The 21,416-nt window shown below is 45.5% G+C and overlaps 2 protein-coding genes across 3 annotated transcripts in view; both read right to left on the bottom strand.

Annotated features, from left to right (window-relative positions):
• Nucleotides 1-21,416, bottom strand: part of LOC115468205 (E3 ubiquitin-protein ligase TRIM39-like) — a 1,720,076-nt gene that overhangs the window by 1,627,102 nt on the left and 71,558 nt on the right. The gene's annotated exons all lie outside the window — the stretch shown is intronic.
• Nucleotides 20,785-21,416, bottom strand: part of LOC115468309 (zinc finger protein RFP-like) — a 40,093-nt gene continuing 39,461 nt past the window's right edge. For both annotated transcript variants that reach the window (XM_030199952.1, XM_030199951.1), the window contains exon 5: nucleotides 20,785-21,344. In XM_030199952.1, coding sequence (XP_030055812.1) covers nucleotides 20,824-21,344 — 521 coding nt within the window. In that variant the 3' untranslated portion in view covers nucleotides 20,785-20,823. The remainder of the gene's footprint in view (nucleotides 21,345-21,416) is intronic.

Here is a 21,416-nt window from a genome sequence, read left to right as displayed (position 1 = left end):
TCATTAAAAGACCTCCGCTGTTGCTCCTCTCTTCCTCCACTCTCACTTCCCCACTCAGTCCTGGTTCTGTTCCACACCAAGCTCCACTTTCTTTATGGGCCCTGTGTGGACCTGTGACCCCATGAACATGCATTCACCCATGCACACACTTCTGGATTTGTCAGGGCTCCTGCTTTTGACCCACTGGTGCTCAAGTTGGTTTCCCAGGCTCACTCCAACATGGCCAGTCAGCTGCCACACTTTGGAGCCCAGCACGACCCTGAATTGAGACAATATTTTTCCCAGTGGGCCTAGAACGTACTACTTTCTCTTTTGCAGGCTCCTGCCTACTTCTCGCTCTGCTTCCCCACACCAGAGACACTTTCAGGCACTTGCAGAAATCCACAGCCATACTAATGCTCCAGTTCCTGCCACCTAACAGGCCCCAGTGCAACACAGCCCTGCAGACATTGTCCTTGGCACCACAACAGCCCCAGAGGCCCCCACTCTACACTACTGGAATGGAACAAGCTTGAGCCCAGCGCTCCTTTCCCATTTTGCAGCCCAGACTCAGAAGGAGACACAGACACCCACCTTCAGCTCTTCAGCTTTCCTCCCTTCAGTAAATTTAAACTTCTCCAGATCTTCCAGATCCTTTCTCAGAGGCTCCAGGTGCATTTTAAGTTTTTGCTGTGAACATTAAACACCATTAATTAGCATGTGATTATTTTTATAACCACAATTTCAGACTTGACTGTAAATGTGAGATGTCCCTCCAATTTAGATTGTTTCTTTGAAATAACAGAATTCTGATGGGTCAATATTCAAAGTGATATAACCAGGATAGGCTCCTACCTGGTTAAATCGTTCTGAACTGGCCATGAGCCAACAGCACTTAACCCAACAGTGCCACTGAATATTGGCAAAAGTTCTGTCCAGGCAGGGGAGGGATCTGGGGCAGAATCAGGATGGAACTGGGAGATATGTGGGTACCAGTGATATTCAGTTCCAGTGCCCATATTACCTACCCAGGTAAACTGGACCATGCATAAGGCTGCCCTAACTTTACTTGTTTCGGTACTTGGGTATAGCATGGAGTATTGGCAATACCTGTATTCCTTCCGAGAGCCACAACTCACAGGCTGAGTATTGACCCCTGAATGTATATGGAAGATGCCCAAATAGACAGCAGCCAGGGTTGAAGTTTTGATGATTGATCTTACAGCTCACGTTTCAAAACTCTGCTAATTCAACTCCGTTTAGTTTTATGAGAATGAAAACGTACATTTTCAGTAATTTAATTAAATACACATACCTTGTATTCCTGCACAGCCTTCTCTATGGGGATCACAGTGTGAGATCTGTGATCCTGGGATTTGTCACACACCAAACAGATTGCTTTCTGATCCTCTTGACAAAACAGCTTCAGTTTCTCTTCATGCTTCTCACACAAATTTCGTATCACTAAATTCTGATAGAGATTTTTCACCCTTTCTGTTATGTTTGCCAGCTGCCTGTTAGATCTGAGGTTTCTCTGCTGAGTCATTTCCCTGCACTGGGGACAGGGGAAGTCTGTGTCTCTCCCCTCCCAGCTCTGAGTGATACAGGAGCGACAGAAGTTGTCTCCACAGTCTATGGTCACTGGATCTGTAAAATAATCCAGACAGATAGAACAAGAAGCTTCATCTCGCAGACTCTCAGCAGGGTTTGCAGCAGCCATGATTCCTACAGGAAATGAGAGCAGGAATTCTGTTTCTGTTTCACACTGTAATAAGGAGTGGCTCTGTGGAACAGGATGTTTGTCAGGGACTTTTGTGTAATTGGAACACTCCTTGGCAGTCTGCCCTCCTTCTGTCTCCCAGTTCTCCCTTTTTTTCCCAGTGATAGAGATCCAGCTGTCTGGGAGCTGAGGGGAGGGCAGTAGTGACCTGTCCTCATCAGTGGCATCTGTAGACATAAATATTTGGGGTGGCACCAGAAGGGCAAGATAGATATGGGAGGGGGCAAGTTGCAATGCCATTTTTGCACAGCATACCCCTCTTCTGCCCTCCCCCCCACCTTAAAATGAGCATTCAACAAATTGTTCTGTATGGGAGTGGTCTGGAATCCCTACAGGATTGGACAAAATTTCTAAATTAACCCTGAAGGTCCAGTTCTATATTACAAACTTCATAATCCCAAGCAATGGAGCTATTGCTCTTAGAACTCATCATCAGTGTTCCATCTAAGGTAAGCGCGTGAGCGATTGCTCATACAAATCAGGAGCGTCGCTCACTTAAGATCAATGTGAGTTCCCTTCAGAGGAATGTGGGAACGGTATAAAGTTTTGTTCCGTAGTAAAGGAGTATGGTAGCCGTGTTAGTCCACTCTTAAGGTTATCAATAGAAATCAAACAAAATAAAAAATGGAAAAGAAAATAAGATGATACCTTTTTTATTGGACATAACTTAATACATTTCTTGATTAGCTTTCGAAGGTTGCCCTTCTTCGTCAGATCTGTTGATCACCCTCCCCTCACCTATCCACACCCATCTGTTAGAATATCAATGATATGCTTTGATGTCCCCATGCATACCTCCGACCCACCCCCATCCTCCCACCCTGTCAGACTGTCATAGTAATGCTTGAATGTTTTCACTTATATACACTGTCAGCTAGCACATTTGCTTATTTCCGATCTGAGGAAGAAGGGCGACCTTCGAAAGCTAATCAAGAAATGTATTAAGTTATGTCCAATAAAAAAGGTATCATCTTATTTTCTTTTCCATGTTTTATTTTGTTTGATTTCTATTGATAACTTTCCTTCTCAATAACTGCCTGATACTGATCTTTCTTTAAATATTTTTATTTTCACTTTTCTTTTCTCAGCCACTCTCTCTCTCTCTCTCATTTTCACATGGGTTTGGTTCAATGTGGCTAACAATTAAAGTTTGAAAGGAACAAGGTTGCATTATAAAGAGTGACATTACAAACGATTTGGCTTAGTGGATTTACAGCGAGAGGGGGGTGGCATAGGGGACAGATAATACAATGAGGGGATTAGGTCAGAGGACTTGAGAGCCAAGATATGATGATAAGTTAAGAAACAGTGAAATGGCATAAAGGTTAAAGGTGAGACGGTCGGTACTTCGAGTAGGGTCGGTTGTTGGATCGTTATGGGTGTGTTTTGTTACCTTTATCGTCTTTGAGATAGAATTTCCTGAACAAATAGGTCTTGAGTTGTTTTTGAAAGTTGATGTAAGGGGTCAGGGTTCTTATTGACCTGGGCACTGAGTTCCACCACTTGGTGCTTTGGTAATGTAAACTCACTGCATGCACCGACTTATAGATGAGTTTGTGACATCTGGGGTAATGGAGTGTCAGGAAGTTCCTCGCTTCTTTGTGTTCTTCAGTGGTAGATTAATCAGGGCCGAAATATATGCTAGAGCATCGTCAAAAATTATGGTCCCGTCTATGGTGATATTGGGGAAGACTGTGTGGTTATGTGGAGCTGTTACAACTAGGAACTGTGTCTTGTGTCTGTTTAGTTTGAGCTGAAAAATGTTGGTTACCCATTTTGGGGTAATTTGGGATTTTAAATTTGAATTTTCACATAATTCCTCTTAGCTCATCCCTGGAACATGATGGAGGATTTTTAATATGAAAAATGTATAATTTATAAATGCTTTGAGCTATGCAGAGGTTTGTGCAGGCAAGGTACAGTCATGGAATTCCAGTGGAGCTGAGGGAGACAGAGAGGTACATAGAGGAGACCTACAGGGATGTTGTAGAGAAGTCCCACTTCCAGTCTGGTAGCCCTTGTGCTACCTTGGAGGAGGGAGGTCTCCTAGAAGGAGAGCATCACCCTGGTGAAGTAGGAAGTACTCCTGTAGACAGGACCTGCCCATCAGGGGATGTACTATCCTCTCGCACCGAGGATATGTCTCCGAGTGTTGCCCGGGAGGGAAAGGTTAGGACAGCTGTTGTAGTTGGTGATTCGATCATTAGAGGCATTTTCTAAACAATTCTTAAGAATTAGAATTAGAAAACAACAAGGCATGCAGTCGGCCAAATCCAACATGGAAGACAAAACCAAAAGGTAGACATACCTGTGCCTGAAGTGGGAATTGAACTCAGTTCCTCAGGACCAGAGTCCACCACCCTAACCACTAGGCCACTCCTCCTATATTGCAGATTGGAGTGCCTTTATTTGTGTGTCTGGGCCTCCTAGTTAAGATTTTGCGGTGACTCAAGCCTTTAAGAATATCACAGCAAGGATAATGGGGTAGAAGGTGAGACTCAAGAAGTATGTCAGGAAGTATTATTTCATGGAGAGGGTGGTGGATGCTTGGAATGCCCTCCCGCGGGAGGTGGTGGAGATGAAAACGGTAACGGAATTCAAACATGCGTGGGATAAACAAAAAGGAATCCTGTGCAGAAGGAAGGGATCCTCAGGAGCTTAGCCTAGAATGGGTGGCAGAGCTGGTGGTTGGGAGGCGGGGCTAGTGCTGGGCAGACTTATACGGTCTGTGCCGGGGCTGGTGGTTGGGAAGCGGGGTTGGTGGTTGGGAGGCGGGGATAGGGCTGGACAGATTTATATGGTCTGTGCCCTGAAGAGGACAGTACAAATAAAAAAAGTAGCACATATGAATTTATCTTCTTGGGCAGACTGGATGGACCGTGCAGGTCTTTTTCTGCCGTCATCTACTATGTTACTATAAATATTAGGCATATAGATAGCTGGATGGCTGGTGGACGTGAGGATCGCCTGGTGACTTGCCTGCCTGGTGTGAAGGTGGCGGACCTCACACGTCACCTAGATAGGATTTTAGATAGTGCTGGGGAGGAGTCCGCTGTCTTGGTACATGTGGGTACCAATGACATAGGAAAATATGGGAGAGAGGTTCTGGAAGCCAAATTTAGGCTCTTAGGTAGAAAGCTCAAATCCAGATCCTCTAGGGTAGCATTTTCTGAAATGCTACCTGTTCCACGCGCAGTGCCCAAGAGACAGGCAGAGCTCCGGAGTCTCAATGCGTGGATGAGATGATGGTGCAGGGAGGAGGGTTTTAGATTTGTTAGGAACTGGCCAACATTCTGGTGAAGGGGGAGCCTATTCAGAAAGGATGGTCTCCACCTTAACCAGGGTGGGACCAGGCTGCTGGCGTCGGCATTTAAAAAGGAGATAGAGCAGTTTTAAACTAGAAATGGGGGAAGGCCGACAGTTGCTCAAAAGCGCGTAGTTCAGGATAAGGTATCTTGCAAGGATACCTCTCAAACAGGGAAAATAGGGTTTCTGGATAGTGAGGTTGCAGAACAGACTGTGGTAGGCCAGGTGCCCTTAAAAACAACTAAAGATCTGACAAAAGATGGCAAATCAGTAGTGTCAAGTACTAAGCATCATGCAAATAGGAACAACAAACATACTCTGAAATGTCTATATGCAAATGCTAGGAGTCTAAGAAATAAGATGGGAGAGTTGGAATATATTGTAGTTAACGAAAAATTGGATATAATAGGCATTACTGAGACCTGGTGGAAGGAGGATAACCAGTGGGACACTGTCAAACCGGGGTACAAAGTATATAGTAGTGATAGGGTGGACCGGTCTGGTGGAGGGGTAGCATTGTATATTAATGAGAGCCTTGACTCAGATAGATTACAAATTCAGCAGGACACAAATCACACCTTTGAATCATTGTGGGTTGAAATTCCATGTATAAAAGGGAAAAGGATGGTGATAGGAGTGTACAACCGTCCGCCTTGTCAGGATGAGCAGGTAGACGCAGAAATGATAAAAGAAATCAGAGACGCAAACAAAATGGGCAATGTGATAATAATGGGTGACTTCAATTATCCTACCCAATATACAATGTGTTTGAGGGCAACTATGGCAGGCAAAGAATGAACAAAGTGGAGAAAAAAAGACTTCAGAAAATGTGGAACCTCCTCGTTCTTAAAGGACACGCCTTTGGTATAATGAGGGAACCATTGCAATCATGCGTCTTCGAAAAAAACCTCCACTATAACAACTTTCATATAAGCACTGCCATGTGCCTCGACACAGTGTGACTTCAATTATCCAAATATAGACTGGGTAAATGTAACATCGGGACATGCAAGAGAGGTACAATTCCTTGATGAAATCAAGGACAGCTTTATGGAGCAGCTGGTGCAGGAACCAACGAGAGAAGGAAAAATTCTAGACTAGGTCCTTAGTGGAGCGCATGATCTGGTAAAGGACGTTATGGTACTGGGGCCGCTTGATAACAGTGATCATAATATGATCAGTTTTGATATCAACCTTGAAGTAACTATACACAGGAAGTCAAATACGTTAGCGTTTAAATTTAAAAAAGGAGACTATGAAAAAATGAGAAGAACGGTGAAAAAAAAACTTAGGGGGGCAACTGAGAGGGTAAAAACTGTACAACAGGCATGGACATTGTTGAAAAATACCATCCTGGAGGCCCGGGCCAAACATATTCCGCAAATTAGAAAAGAAAGATGGAAGTCCAAAAGACAGCCGGCGCGGTTGAAAAGTGAGGTGAAGGAAGCTATTAGGGCTAAAAGAAACGCCTTCAGAAAATGGAAGAAGGAACCGTCTGAAAATAACAAGAAGAAGCATAAGGAGTGTCAAAGCAAATGCAAGGCGCAGATAAAGAAGGCCAAGAGGGATTACGAAAAAAAGATAGCATTAGAGGCAAAAAAACATAGTAAAATTTTTTTTCGGTATATTAAAAGCAGGAAGCTGGCAAAAGAATCGGTTGGGCCGCTGGATGACCGAGGGGTAAAAGGGGCAATCAAGGAAGACAAAGACGTAGCGGAGAGATTGAATGAATTCTTTGCTTCGGTCTTCACCGAGGAAGATTTGGGTGGGATACTGGTGTCGGAAATGGTATTTCAAGCGGACGAGTCGGAGAAACTTACTGACTTCACGGTAAACCAGGAGGATGTAATGGGGCAGTTCAGCAAACTGAAGAGTAGCAAATCTCCTTGACTGGATGGTATTCATCCTAGAGTACTGATAGAACTGAAAAATGAGCTTGCAGAGCTACTGTCAGTGATATGTAATTTATCCTTAAAAATCGAGCGTGGTACCAGAAGATTGGAGGGTGGCCAATGTAACGCCAATTTTCAAAAAAGGTTCCAGGGGAGATCCGGGAAATTATAGACCGGTGAGTCTGACGTTGGTGCCGGGGAAAATGGTAGAGGCTATTATTAAAAACAAAATTACAGAGCACATCCAAGGACATGGATTACTGAGACCAAGTCAGCATGGCTTTTGTGTGGGGAAATCTTGCCTGACCAATTTACTTCAATTCTTTGAAGGAATAAACAAACATGTGGACAAAGGGGAGCCAGTTGATATTGTGTATCTGGATTTTCAAAATGCGTTTGACAAGGTACCTCATAAAAGGTTACAGAGGAAATTGGAGGGTCATGGGATATGAGGAAATGTCCTATTGTGGATTAAAAACTGGCTGAAGGATAGGAAACAGAGAGTGGGATTAAATGGGCAGTATTCACAATGGAGAACGGTAGCTAGTGGGGTTTCTCAGGGGTCTATGCTAGGACCGCTGCTTTTTAATATAATTATAAATGATTTAGAGATGGGAGTAACTAGCGAGGTAATTAAATTTGCTGATGACACAAAGTTATTCAAAGTCATTAACTCGCGAGAGGATTGTGAAAAATTACAGAAGGACCTTACGAGACTGGGAGACAGGGAGGCTAAATGGCAGATGACGTTTAATGTGAGCAAGTGCAAGGTGATGCATGTGGAAAAAAAGAACCTGAATTATAGCTACGTCATGCAAGGTTCCACGTTAGGAGTTATGGACCAAGAAAGGGATCTGGGTGTCGTCGTCGATAATACACTGAAACCTTCTGCTCAGTGTGCTGCTGCGGCTAGGAAAGCGAATAGAATGTTGGGTATTATTAGGAAAGGTATGGAAAACAGGTGTGAGGATGTTATAATGCCGTTGTATCGCTCCATGGTGCGACCGCACCTTGAATATTGTGTTCAATTCTGGTCGCCGCATCTCAGGAAAGATATAGTAGAATTGGAAAAGGTGCAGCGAAGGGCGACCAAAATGATAGCGGGGATTGTACGACTTCCCTATGAAGAAAGACTAAGGAGGCTAGGGCTTTTCAGCTTGGAGAAGAGACGGCTGAGGGGAGACATGATAGAGATATATAAAATAATGAGTGGAGTGGAACAGGTGGACGTGAAGCGTCTGTTCATGCTTTCCAAAAATACTAGGACTAGGGGGCATGCGATGAAACTACAGTGTAGTAAATTTAAAACAAATCGGAGAAAAATTTCTTCACCCAACGCATAATTAAACTCTGGAATTCGTTGCCGGAGAACATGGTGAAGGCAGTTAGCTTGGCAGAGTTTAAAAAAGGGTTGGACGGTTTCCTAAAGGACAAGTCCATAAACCACTACTAAATGGACTTGGGAAAAATCCACAATTCCAGGAATAACATGTATAGAATGTTTGTACATTTGGGAAGCTTGCCAGGTGCCCTTGTCGAGGACAGAATGCTGGGCTCGATGGACCCTTGGTCTTTGCCCAGTGTGGCATTACTTATGTACTTATGATTGGCTGCACAGATCTCTGATGGGACCTGTTTCTAAGGACAGCTCAGGAGTCCTTGGGGAAGAAGATTGTTGAAGCACTGAATACATTCATTACTCTGAAATGTGGTCATATACTTGCATGGGAACTTCAAAAAAAATATGGCCTCCAATGCAAGCAGAGAAAACATAGTGTGAATGACCAAACGGGTGAACCAGGAATTTATCAAAGATGTCCTTTATTGAGCAGTCGTGCACAATTCACATACGTTCAAGAAAATGGGTTGTAGACAGGCAAGAGGACTCAACACAAGCCATGTTTCAGCATTAAAACCTTCATCAGGAGTCAGAGTTGGATTGCCATATACGTTTGGAAAGTTCTGAAAGAATTTTGCCAAGTGAATTATTGCCATAGGGGCACAATCGGAACAGTCATTAGAACAGAGACACCTCTTTCCAGATCAGCAGGTTTCACTTTCCTAGACACTGTTGCCAAGTGAATAAGGGACAGACAGAGACTGCCCTCAGGAGGCTCCAGTTAGGTCAGGCTCTGAATCCAGAAGCGCACTGTAAGAGTGCATTACATGAACATATGTCCAACTGTTCTACACCCCCTCTCCCCGCATTGCATTATTACCTCAAGCTCAGAAAACCACAAAAGCATCAAGAGCGTTAGAAAATGGGACACAATTCTTTATTAACAACTGTTGATATTCCAAGATAGACCCAACACGGGTTGTGTTTTGGCGCCTAGCACCTGCTTCGGGGGTCTAGTATTTTTCAAGACCGAAACTTCTTTTCCTATCAAATAGGATAGCAATCCGTATAAGTTCAAAGCAAGTTGTGCTCGATATGTCAGGAAAGACGAGTCCCTTCGTGTTTAGTTCAGAGATCAAATACCTGAAGCTCACAGTTCACCTCTGAGCTCAGAGACAATTAAACTAACTTTGTCTCCAAAGTTCTAAACTATGGAGAGGAATCGAAACTAAAAGGATTTTAAGACCCAGTAACCAGACAGATGGTAAGTATAACCTACCAACTGTAAAGGGGTCAAATACAAACTAACACATGCGTCCAGCTTTTCCTACATGAGTACGAAGATGTGTAATGCACTACCAACTAACCTGAAAACGATCAACGAATTAATTAGCTTCCGCAAAGCTTTGAAAACAACTCTCTTTAGCAAAGCCTACCATGAGAACCCATAACTACTTGAACACAACCCTTACACTCCTTCATTCAGAAGGTCTCACGGCACAGATGCATAACCAGATCCTCTTGGTTCTTTCATCTCTTTGCAACACCAATTGTATTTCTTCCCTGCTACGGCGCTGCCATAACAGATCTTTGTAAGCTACATTGAGCCTGCAAATAGGTGGGAAAATGTGGGATACAAGTGCAATAAATAAATAAAATAAGTTACTTTTTAAAAAACTTTAAACCCAATTTGGGGTATAGTAAACATGGTGTTAACAAATTGGTTCTTTTGTTGTATAAGCATATATTCAAAGAATTCGTGTTGTGGAAAATTAACCAGCAGTTACTGTATAATCTCTTTAACAGGTACAATAATACTGTTCTGGAACAACAGTGAAACTATCAGATCAGTATTGAACTAATTATCTTATTTTCTTTCTCTTACTCTATAGCTATAACTTTCTTTTGTATTGTGTGTCTTAAGAATTGATTCTTTCTGGTGTCATCAGCATAAAGATGATATTGGAAACCATGCGATGAGATCAGCGAGCCCAGGGAAGAGGTGTAAGATAGAAAAAAGAAGGGGTCCAAGGACTGATCCCTGAGGAACTCCACAGAGAGCAGGATGGGGTGGAGGAAGATCCATGAGAATGTACTCTGAAGGTACGGTGGGGAGAGATAAGAGGAGAACCAGGAGAGAACAGAGCCCTGGAACCCAAATGAGACAGTGTGGCAAGAAGTAACTCATAGTTGACAGTGTCAAAAGCGGCAGATTGGTCAAGGAGGATGAGGATGGAGTAGTGACCTTTGTATTTGGCAAGGAACAGGTCATTACAGACTTTAGAGAGTGCCGTTTCTATCGCGTGTAGAGGGCGAAAACCGGATTGAAGTGGATCGAGGATGGCATGAGAGGAGAGAAAAATCAAGGCAGCGGCTGTGAACGGCGCGTTCAAGTATCTTGGAGAGGAAGGGTAGGAGGTAAGAGAAACTTTCTTCCTGTCTAACATCAGGAACAGCCCTAGCTAGCACACAGGGAGTACTGGGGCTTTCTAGCTGATAAAATAAATGATAAATGTCCAATCCTACATAATTCTGTTTCACACAGTCTTAATTGCAAAACATTCAAAAAAGCACACAAGTAATAAGAAATTAGTGTTCAGATTTTTCTTGAACAAATCCCACTCCTTTCACTTCCAGCTCACTTACCTTTACTCAGGGATCGGTGGAGAATGGACGTGGAAGACAGTTTGCAGCACTTCGGACCATTAAATAGAAGGTGTTAAGTGTTCCACACTAACTGCAACACCTTAGGACCATGTTCTAATTCCCATTTTAACCCAGGTCCTCTACAAAAATATGCTGCCTTAGTTTAGCAGCTACCCTGGGTTAAATTTCTACATTAAGCAAGAGTAACTGTAAAATCTAACACATTTCAGTTAAAGGACCCCAAAATCTGGCAATTTTGCAGTCTGTCAGTTTTTATTTACCTCTATTATTTATTTATTTATTATTGCATTTGTACTGTGTTCAGTACTGGTCTCCGTATCTCAAAAAGATATAGTAGAATTGGAAAAGGGACAGCGAAGGGCGACGAAATGATAGTGGGATGGGACGACTTCCCTATGAAGAGAGGCTGAGAAGGCTAGGGCTTTTCAGCTTGGAGAAGAAGACGGCTGAGGGGAGATATTATAGAAGTGTATAAAATAATGGATTGGAATGGATCGGGTGGATGTGAAGCGACTGTTCACGCTATCCAAAAATACTAGGACTAGAGGGCATGAGTTGAAGCTACAGTGTGGTAAATTTAAAACGAATCGGAGAAAATTTTTCTTCACCCAACGTGTAATAGACTCTGGAATTCGTTGCCGGAGAACGTGGTACGGGCGGTTAGCTTGACGGAGTTTAAAAAGGGGTTAGATAGATTCCTAAAGGACAAGTCCATAGACCGCTATTAAATGGACTTGGAAAAATTCCGCATTTTTAGGTATAACTTGTCTGGAATGTTTTTACGTTTGGGGAGCATGCCAGGTGCCCTTGACCTGGATTGGCCACTGTCGGTGACAGGATGCTGGGCTAGATGGACCTTTGGTCTTTCCCAGTATGGCACTACTTATGTACTTATGTACTTATATCCCACATTTTCCCACCTATTTGCAGACTCAATGTGGCTTACAGAATTTGGATTCTGACATAGTTAATCCATGATATCATTTACAATTAGTAATGTTCAGAGATTAGGTAAGGGTAGAGAGAAGGAGATTAGGTGAGGGTAGAGAGAAGGAGGGTAGAAAAGGGAGCTGGAAAAAAACGTGAAAATACTCTTGGTTTTATGGGAATCTTTAACTTTGAAATCCTGAGTTATGCCGGTATAACATTATGAGATATTCAGCAGGGTAAATCTGCCTGAATTCTCACTGCTGTTCCTTAAAAGTCCATTAGGTGTCAGTGTTCTAAGGAGAGATAAGCCAGCCAATAGGAGAGAGGTACCTGCAATTTATTCCAGCACATTCCTGAGGCCATGTATACTCTGGAGGAAAGGAGAAACAGGGGTGATATGATACAGAGGTTCAAATATTTGAAAGGTATTAATCCGCAAACGAACCTTTTCCGGAGATGGGAAGGCGGTAGAACTAGAGGGCATGATATCAGATTGAAGGGGGGAAGACTCAAGAAAAATGTCAGGAAGTATTTTTCACGGAGAGAGTAGTGGATGCTTGGAATGCCCTCTCGCGGGAGGTGGTGGAAATGAAAACGGTAACGGAATTCAACATGCGTGGGATAAGCATAAAGGAATCCTGTGCCGAAGGAATGGATCCTCAGGAGCTTAGTCAAGATCGGGAGGCGGGGCTGGTGGTTGGGAGGCGGGGATAGTGCTGGGCAGACTTATACGGTCTGTGCCAGAGCCGGTGGTGGGCAGCAGAACTGGTGGTTGGGAGGCAGGGATAGTGCTGGACAGACTTGTACGGTCTGTGCCAGAGCTGGTGGTTGGGAGGCGGGGATAGTGCTGGGCAGACTTATACGGTCTGTGCCCTGAAGAGCACAGGAACAAATCAAAGTAGGGTATACACAAAAAGCAGCTAATATGAGTTATCTTGTTGGGCAGACTGGATGGACCGTGCAGGTCTTTTCTGCCGTCATCTACTATGTTACTATGCTATTCAAGCTGTGGACTTTTGCTAAACTCTGTACATCCTGCACAATGGCTCCAGCTAGTCTAAGGAAGGTTCCAGTATAGGAAATCTCTAGAACAGACAGTTTAGAAGGTGCTGGAAGTTGATAGAAGCCTGGGAGGGCCTTGCCATATTGGGAGAGAAGGTTCTAGTAGTAGTGGAGTACAGTGGAGTACTCTGAGTACATAAGCCCACTCCATGCTATCCCACTTTGTTTTAGGTCCATCTCTCCGCCTCTGACCTTGCAACTACAGGGAGTTCCCTTCACATATGCCTGAAGCAGCAGCATAACTGAAAGAATCAGCCGGTTCATACCTTTACAGGTTGACCATTAAAGGCACTTGCTACAGGAGCAAGGTTTCAAGAAGGACGAGAGACAACAAACAGAAGTAGAACAGTTGCTGCCTTGTTTTAGTGGACAAGAAACCTGTCCACCAAAAAAAAGATTTAGATCAAGATGGCGTCCGTGAGAGGAAACGCTTCCTGAGAGCTCCGAACCACAAGTCTTCTTTTCGGAGTGTTTATCTTTCCGGAACCCAGTTAATGGGGAAAAGAAAGGGAAAAAGCGGGGCTAAAGCCGCTTCTAGCCCCGCTTCTACTTTAACTCTCCGACAACCGACTTTGGAAGCGTTTGGACTCCAGGCGCGTAGCGCTTTGATTTCTGCCATGGTTGGATCCCCAGACCATCCGGGGATCTTAGCGTAGAAGGGGCGTCTTTAAGTCCGCCCCAACAGACTGCTCCGCCGAGACCTGGTGGTGGTTCGAGATCGACGGGAGAGCAGAGTTGGTGTTTTCCGAGGCTACAGGCGGCCCTGTTGTTTTTTTCGACGCCAGATAGAAATACATCAGACGAGAGGACGGGAAGTATTGTTTCCCTCGCCCTCCCCTATCATGGCCTCCACCACCTGTGAATATCGGCGCTATTACAAGACCGGCAGTTGTTACCCTAGAGGTTCTTTGGGACGCTATCCAGGCATGAACTCGTCTCTGCTTCAAGCTTCAACTTCTTTCAACTTTGAACTACATGGCCTTAAACAACAACAGAATACTATGGAATCGAAGGTTTAAAGAGCAAGAAGACAAGAGTGAGTTAAATTCACTTGAAATCCAAAAACTGCAAACAATTGTTGGTAATTTAGTTTCTGATAGAGACAATGCTCAAAGAAAAATTGAACATTTTGATAACCAACTAAGGAGAAACAACTTAAGATTTTTGAACTTTCCTAATGTCCTTTAACACCTCCAATGGAAATGCTAAAAAGTATTTTATTGATGTATTAGGAATTCCAAAAGAAGCTATACCTCCAATTGTAAAAGTGTATTATATTACTGGAGCCAAAACTACTTCTGTGGAGGCTCCAGTAAATTTAACACAATTTCTTGAAACGTCCTTAGAAACCATTACAGAACGCACGACTCTCCTTGCAAACCTTGCCTTCGAAACAGATAGAAATAATATACTTAGGCTATATTTCAAATTTATGTCTCTTCTGTTTCTGGCTCAAAGATACAAGTTTTTCCTGATATCAGTAAATCTACTCAGAGAAGAAGAAGGGAATTTCTGGGACTTAGGCCCCGGATTCTTGCATTAGGTGGAACTTTTAAGTTAAAATTTGCATGTAGATGCCTTATTTCTTTAAGAATGGTTTATTATGTATTCTTTGACCCAGAAAAGTTAAAGCAGTTCATAATAGCAAAAGAAAGCGGCGGCGAATCTGCTTTGACAGCAACCGAAGTTAGCTAAAACCGCAGACAGTGATCTAGCTCTTACTCTCTTATTGTATTCTTTTTTTTTGCTTTTGTGATTAATTACCTTATATCTTGATCAAATATTATTGTGGTCTAAGTAACTATAACATTGCTATTTACCCTTGACTACGGTAACGATAGCCAGGGTGTATGCTATTATGTTCTTTTTCCTTTTTTTTTGTACTTCCTGATTTTCTGCATTTATTTTTATATGAATGTATATTTGAAATTAATAAATAGAAATTAAAAAAAAAAAAAAAAAGAAACCTGTCCACCCCTACTAAATCCTAAAAGAAAGGGCAGGAGGTCAGTTTGTGTTTCTGCTACAAACATCCAGGGTACCCTTTTCCATATGTACAGGGCCTTCCAAAATCTAGCTACCTGAAGAGCATTAATTGCTTCTTTCCCTTAACTGAAGGGAAGTAAATAGCATGGTATTACAAAGTCAGCTCTAGAGACAGCAGCAAAACAAAAATTTGAAAGAAATGGGAAGGAACGAAACCATGTGAATCTCTGAACCTGAAAATAATCTATACTTACTACCATGAAGTCCACTGGAGCCACCTGCCAACACTGGGGGTTTGGGGAAACTGTAAGCTTTATCTATCCACACCAGACATCACTGCGGAAACCCAGGCCAAAGTATCGGCCTGCTTATCCGACATTGCTGCCTCGTTGTCCAACCGCCACCTAAAACTGAACATGGCCAAGACCGAGCTTATCGTCTTTCCACCAAAACCCACTTCTCCTCTCCCCTCCACTCTCTATCATCAGTCGATAACTCCCTCATCCTCCCCGTCTCATCTGCCCGCAACCTCAGAGTCATCTTCAACTCCTCCCTCTCCTTCTCTGGGCATATCCAGCAGATAGCTTTCTCTTTAACATCAGCAAAAATTCGCCCTTTCCCTCTCTGAGCACACCACCAGAACTCTCGTCCACTCTCTCATTACCTCTTGCCTTGACTACTGCAACCTACTCCTCACTGGCCTCCCACTTAACCATCTATCCCCCCTTCAATCTGTGCAGAACTCTGCTGCACATCTTATATTCCGCCTGGACCGATATGCTCATATCACCCCTCTCCTCAAGTCTCCAGCCCCCATAGTCCCCCAGCAAAGCGTCCCTGGTGGTCCAGTGATCCAGTCTCCCCTTCCCCCCCTACCTTGTGGGTTGGAGGAGAGAGGGTAGCCTGTCTCCCTCCTCTTCTTGCGATGCCGCAAAATGGCTTGCATTTGGTCATTTCTGAGATGAATGTCCTTGGTTTCCATTATCGCCGAAAATCACAAATGACCAAGTCTAGGGACGACTAAATTTAAGGATTTGGACATCCCTGACCGTATTATCGAACAAACGTCCATCTTGTTTGAAAATACGGGTGGGGACATTTTGCAAGGATATCCAAATAAAACCTTGGATGTCCCTTTCGAAATGCCCCTCTTGGTGACTGTTTCCAGAAGCAAACTGTACTGTATTATTTGGTGAAAAGTCCTGGGAATGTGGGAAACTTGCCAGGTCTGAACCAGAGGGATCACTCCCTGACCCTGATCAGGGGAAACACACATTGTCTCCTCTATCACAGGGATGAAAATGACCCCTAACACTGACAGTAGGTGTCTGTATAGCGAGATCACAGTCAAAGGACACATTAGTGGATTTGATGGTTTGGAATAATTAGTTATATATCAGATTCAGGCCCAGATGCACTAAACCTTAACAACCCTTTAACGACTCTTTAACGAAGAAATTCCTAACCGTTGCTTGCATTAAAGGCCTTTTTCCGACGAAGCAGGCAGCTAACGAAAACGGAATACAAACGAGTAACTACTATTGTAATGTGGACGATTCGGGATGCACTAACAATACCGACGATTACAACCGAATCATTTACCGCGACATATTAAACGTATGGTCAGAGCAATCGTAAAGGCCTGAGCTCTCATCTCCCCCGCTTCCCCCTGCACCTTAAAATTCCAAGCTGGCATGTTGAAAAACAAAATAAAGAACACAAACATGTGGCTCCCCGCTTCCCTCTGCAAACAATAGAAATGAAATGAAAACAAAATCAAAAAAGGACTGGGAGGGGGCACGGGCGCTCGTCAGGAGCGTCCTGCATGGACGGCCTTGCCCCGCCCCACCCCCCCCCCCCCCGAGGTCGCCGCTGCTCCCTTCTTATGCACAGTATTAAATAATAAATAAACAAACAAAAAAAACCAAAGTTTAGCAGGCCCGGTCCCCCTCCCTTCCTCTCTCTGTTTTTCTCCTTCTCCCACAGCTCCGCCTCCCACCATCCTCCGCCCCCGTGCCCCGCCCCCTGAGCTTGTCACTGCGCTCCCCCCTCTACCGGACCCCTCTCCGCTTTACCGGCCCGCGCAGCACCTCTCACCTCTGTGTGAAGGCGCTGCACGGGCAAGAACTGCTGATCGGCGATCAGTGCTGCCTTCTCCGACGTCCCTCTGTTCTTCCTGGGCCCGCCCTCCTCTGACGTAAGCTTACCCTCCCACCTGCCGCTTGCCCTCTAGCCTGCACAACTACCTAACTCCCTCCCCGCCTACCTGCTTGCCTGCCTACCAGCCCATTAACCCATCTGCCTACCAACCCACCCATCACCTGCCTACCTCCTGACCATGGTCCCTATACACATTCTCTTCATTGCCCTGTCCCTTCCTAATCTTTTCTCCCTCCCCCTACCTCTGTCTACCGCAGGAACTCATTGCCCATCCATGTCCTCTCCCATTCTGCTCACTATTGCATTACCCTACACCACCCCCGTCCCTCACCATCTCACCTCCCCCCCTGCCTCCTAGCCCTCAACCTTCAACACTTCCTTCCTGCCATTAGTCCATCCCCATTCCTACTAAGCTCATCCCGTCTTCGGTCACCTTCATCGCCCTACCTCCACCCACCCTCCTCCGCACCCTCCTGCTCCTTCTCCTGCTATCTGCCGGAGACATCAATCCCAATCCAGGTCCCCCCACCACCTGTCCTCGTCCTATCCATGCAAACGTTTCCGCGATGTCTCCAATCTCATCTCTATTCCCCTCCTCCCTCCCCTTCTCGTGTGCCCTGTGGAATGCCCGCTCGGTCTGCAACGAACTTTCCTTCACCCATGATCTCTTCATCTCCCAGTTCCCTTCAACTGCTCGCCCTAACTGAACCTGGCTCACCCTGATGACTCTGCCTCAGTCGCAAGCCCTATGCAATGGAGGTTATCTTTTCTCCCATTCTCCCCATCCAACTGGCCGTGGTGGCGGCGTCGGGTTACTACTTTTGCCCTCCTGCAGTTTTCAACCTCTCCTCCTACCGCAGTCTCACTGCTTCCCATCCTTTGAAGTTCACTCCATCCGTCTATTCTACCCGCTACCACTCAGAGTTGCAGTCATTTACCGCCCCCCTGATAAGTCTCGCGCTTCCTTCTTACCACTTCGATGCCTGGCTCTCCGTTTTTTCTTCAGCCCTCATCCCCATCCCTCATTCTTGGAGACTTTAACATACACACTGATACCCATCCGACTCATACTCTTCTCAGTTCCTCACTCTAACCTCCTCCTTCAACCTCCAACTGAGTTCCACCATCCCCACTCACCAATCTGGCCACTGTCTAGACCTCGTCCTCTCCTCTACCTGCTCTCCCTCCAATTTCTGCGCCTCAGCTCTTCCTCTCTCTGACCATCACCTGATCACCTTCACACTTCATCACCCTCCCCCTCAGTCCCGCCCAACACTAACCACTACTTCCAGGAATCTCCAGGCTGTCGACTCTCCCACTTTATCCTGTAGTATTTCTAATCTCCTCCCTTCCATCATGTTCTCCGAGTCTGTCGACAAAGCCGTCTCCACTTACAATGCCACTCTCTCCTCTGCTCTGGACACCCTTGCACCATCTATCTCCCGTCCCACAAGGCGTACTAATCCCCAGCCCTGGCTAACCACTTGCACCCGATACCTTCGCTCCTGCGCCCGATCGGCTGAACGCCTCTGGAGGAAATCTCGCACCCATACCGATTTCATTCATTACAAATTCATGCTATCCTCCTTCCAGTCCTCCCTATTTCTCGCCAAACAGGACTATTACACCCAATTGACTAATTCCCTCAGCTCTAACCCTCGTCGTCTCTTCGCCACCCTTAACTCCCTCCTCAAAGTGCTCTCCGCTCGCACCCCCCCCCCCTCACTCTCTCCTCAATCACTGTCTGACTACTTCCGCGACAAGGTGCAGAAGATCAACCTCGAATTCACCACCAAACTTCTCCTCCTCTTCACCCTATAACCCACTCCCTCAATCAACCAACCCAGGCCTCCTTCTCCTCTTTTCCTGACATCACCGAAGAGGAAACCACCTACCTTCTTTCCTCCTCGAAATGCACCACCTGTCCCTCTGACCCCATCCCCACCAACTTACTTAACACCATCTCTCCTACTGTCACCCTCCCCCCCCCCATCTGTCATATCCTCAACCTCTCTCTCTCCACTGCAACTGTCCCTGACACCTTCAAGCATGCTGTTGTCACAACACTCCTCAAAAACCACCACTTGTCCCTACTTGTCCCTCCAACTACCGCTCCATCTCCCTCCTACCCTTCCTCTCCAAGATACTTGAATGCGCCGTTCACAGCCGTTGCCTTGATTTTCTCTCCTCTCATGCCATCCTCGATCCGCTTCAATCCGGCTTTCGCCCCTACACGCGACAGAAACGGCACTATCTAAAGTCTGCAATGACTTTCCTTGCCAAATCCAAAGGTCACTATTCCATCCTCATCCTCCTCAACCTATCCGCCGCTTTGACACTGTCAATCACAATTTACTTCTTGCCACACTGGGTTCCAGGGCTCTGTCCTCTCCTGGTTCTCCCTCTTATCTCTCCCACCGTACCTTCAGAGCTACATTCTCATGGTTCTTCCTCCACCCCATCCCGCCTCTCTGTTGGAGTTCCTCAGGGATCTGTTCTTGGACCCCTTCTCTTCTCAATCTACACCTCTTCCTGGGCTCCCTGATCTCATCTCATGGTTTCCCAATATCATCTTATGCTGACGACACCCAGCTTTATCTCTCCACACCAGACATCACTACGGAAACCCAGGCCAGAGTATTGGCCTGCTATCCGACATTGCTGCCTGGATGTCCAACCACCACCTGAAACTGAACATGGCCAAGACCGAGCTTATTGTCTTCCCTCCCAAACCCACGTTCTCCTCTCCCTCCACTCTCCATCTCAGTTGATAACACCCTCATTGTCCCCGTCTCATCTGCCCGCAACCTCGGAGTCATCTTCGACTCCTCCCTCTCCTTCTCTGCACATATTCAGCAGATAGCCAAGACTTGTCGCTTCTTCCTCTATAACATTAGCAAAATTCGCCCTTTCCTCTCTGAGCACACCACCCGAACTCTCATCCACTCTCTCATTACCTCTCGCCTTGACTACTGCAACCTACTCCTCACTGGCCTCCTACTTAGCCATCTATCCCCCCCCCTTCAATCCGTTCAGAACTCTGCTGCGCGCCTTATCTTCCGCCTGGACCGATATACTCATATCACCCCTCTCCTCAAGTCACTTCACTGGTTTCCGTAAGGTACCGCATACAGTTCAAGCTTCTCCTACTAACCTACAAATGCACTCGATCTGCAGCCCCTCCTTACCTCTCTACTCTCATCTCCCCTTACGTTCCTACCCGTAACCTTCCGCTCTCAAGACAAATCCATCCTTTCAGTACCCTTCTCCACCACCGCCAACTCCAGGCTCCACCCTTTCTGCCTCGCCTCACCCCATGCTTGGAATAAACTCCCTGAGCCCATACGCCAGGCCCCCCTCTCTGCCCATCTTCAAATCCTTACTCAAAACTCACCTCTTCAATGTTGCCTTCGGCACCTAACCACTTTACCTCTATTCAGGAAATCTAGACTGCCCCAACTTGACATTTCGTCCTTTAGATTGTAAGCTCCTTTGAGCAGGGACTGTCCTTCTTTGTTAAACTGTACAGCGCTGCGTAACCCTAGTAGCGCTCTAGAAATGTTAAGTAGTAGTACACCTGATAGACAAGCATCTACAAGCCTGTGAGCTGTCAGTGCTCCTTCTCAATCAGATAGCAAGACAAGTAATTTTGAAGAATTATTTTTATTTTGAAGACCAGTATTTCTTACAGGTGTGTAGGAGAGAGAGAGACTCTGGGAACGTTAATCTGGTACCAGGCGGATTCTCAGAGGAAATTTAGAATTAGTCCCAAAGATGGGTCGGAGTTTCCCTGTGAAGGTGTCGGTGAAGGTGAAGAGATGAGATTTATTCTCTGCATCATAAAACGAGACCTTTCCTGCCTCGTAGTCCAGCAGAATCCCCACTGCCCGGAGTCTCTTTCTCAGGGGGAGCTGGGTCTCAGGCGAGGTGAGGGCAAGGTATCCATGTACATAGGACAGCTTCACAGTCCAGAATCCTTCCCCAGGTGACAGTGTGATCCCCCCCTTCCTCCTCACAGAGTTTTTACACACTCCCAATATCCAGAAAGAATCCACCTCCACCCCCACCTCCCAGTAATGTCTCCCTGAGGTGAAGCCCTCACTCCCCAGCACACAGGGATCATTATTAAATCTCTGAGGAGTGTCCGGCACATTCTGTCCTGTGTATCCCATTCTGACACTTTTCCGATCTTCAGACAGGACGAGACCAGGACCAGCAGTTTCAGGATCCAGAGTCACATTTACTGCAGAGAGGAGACACATTAATAAACATGAGCAAACACTTCTCATTAGCTTATCACACACCCACCGCTAAC

This window comes from Microcaecilia unicolor, chromosome 4 (genome assembly GCF_901765095.1).
Source record: "Microcaecilia unicolor chromosome 4, aMicUni1.1, whole genome shotgun sequence".
In the NCBI taxonomy this organism is placed as follows: domain Eukaryota; kingdom Metazoa; phylum Chordata; class Amphibia; order Gymnophiona; family Siphonopidae; genus Microcaecilia; species Microcaecilia unicolor.
This window is presented reverse-complemented; position numbering and strand designations above follow the sequence as displayed.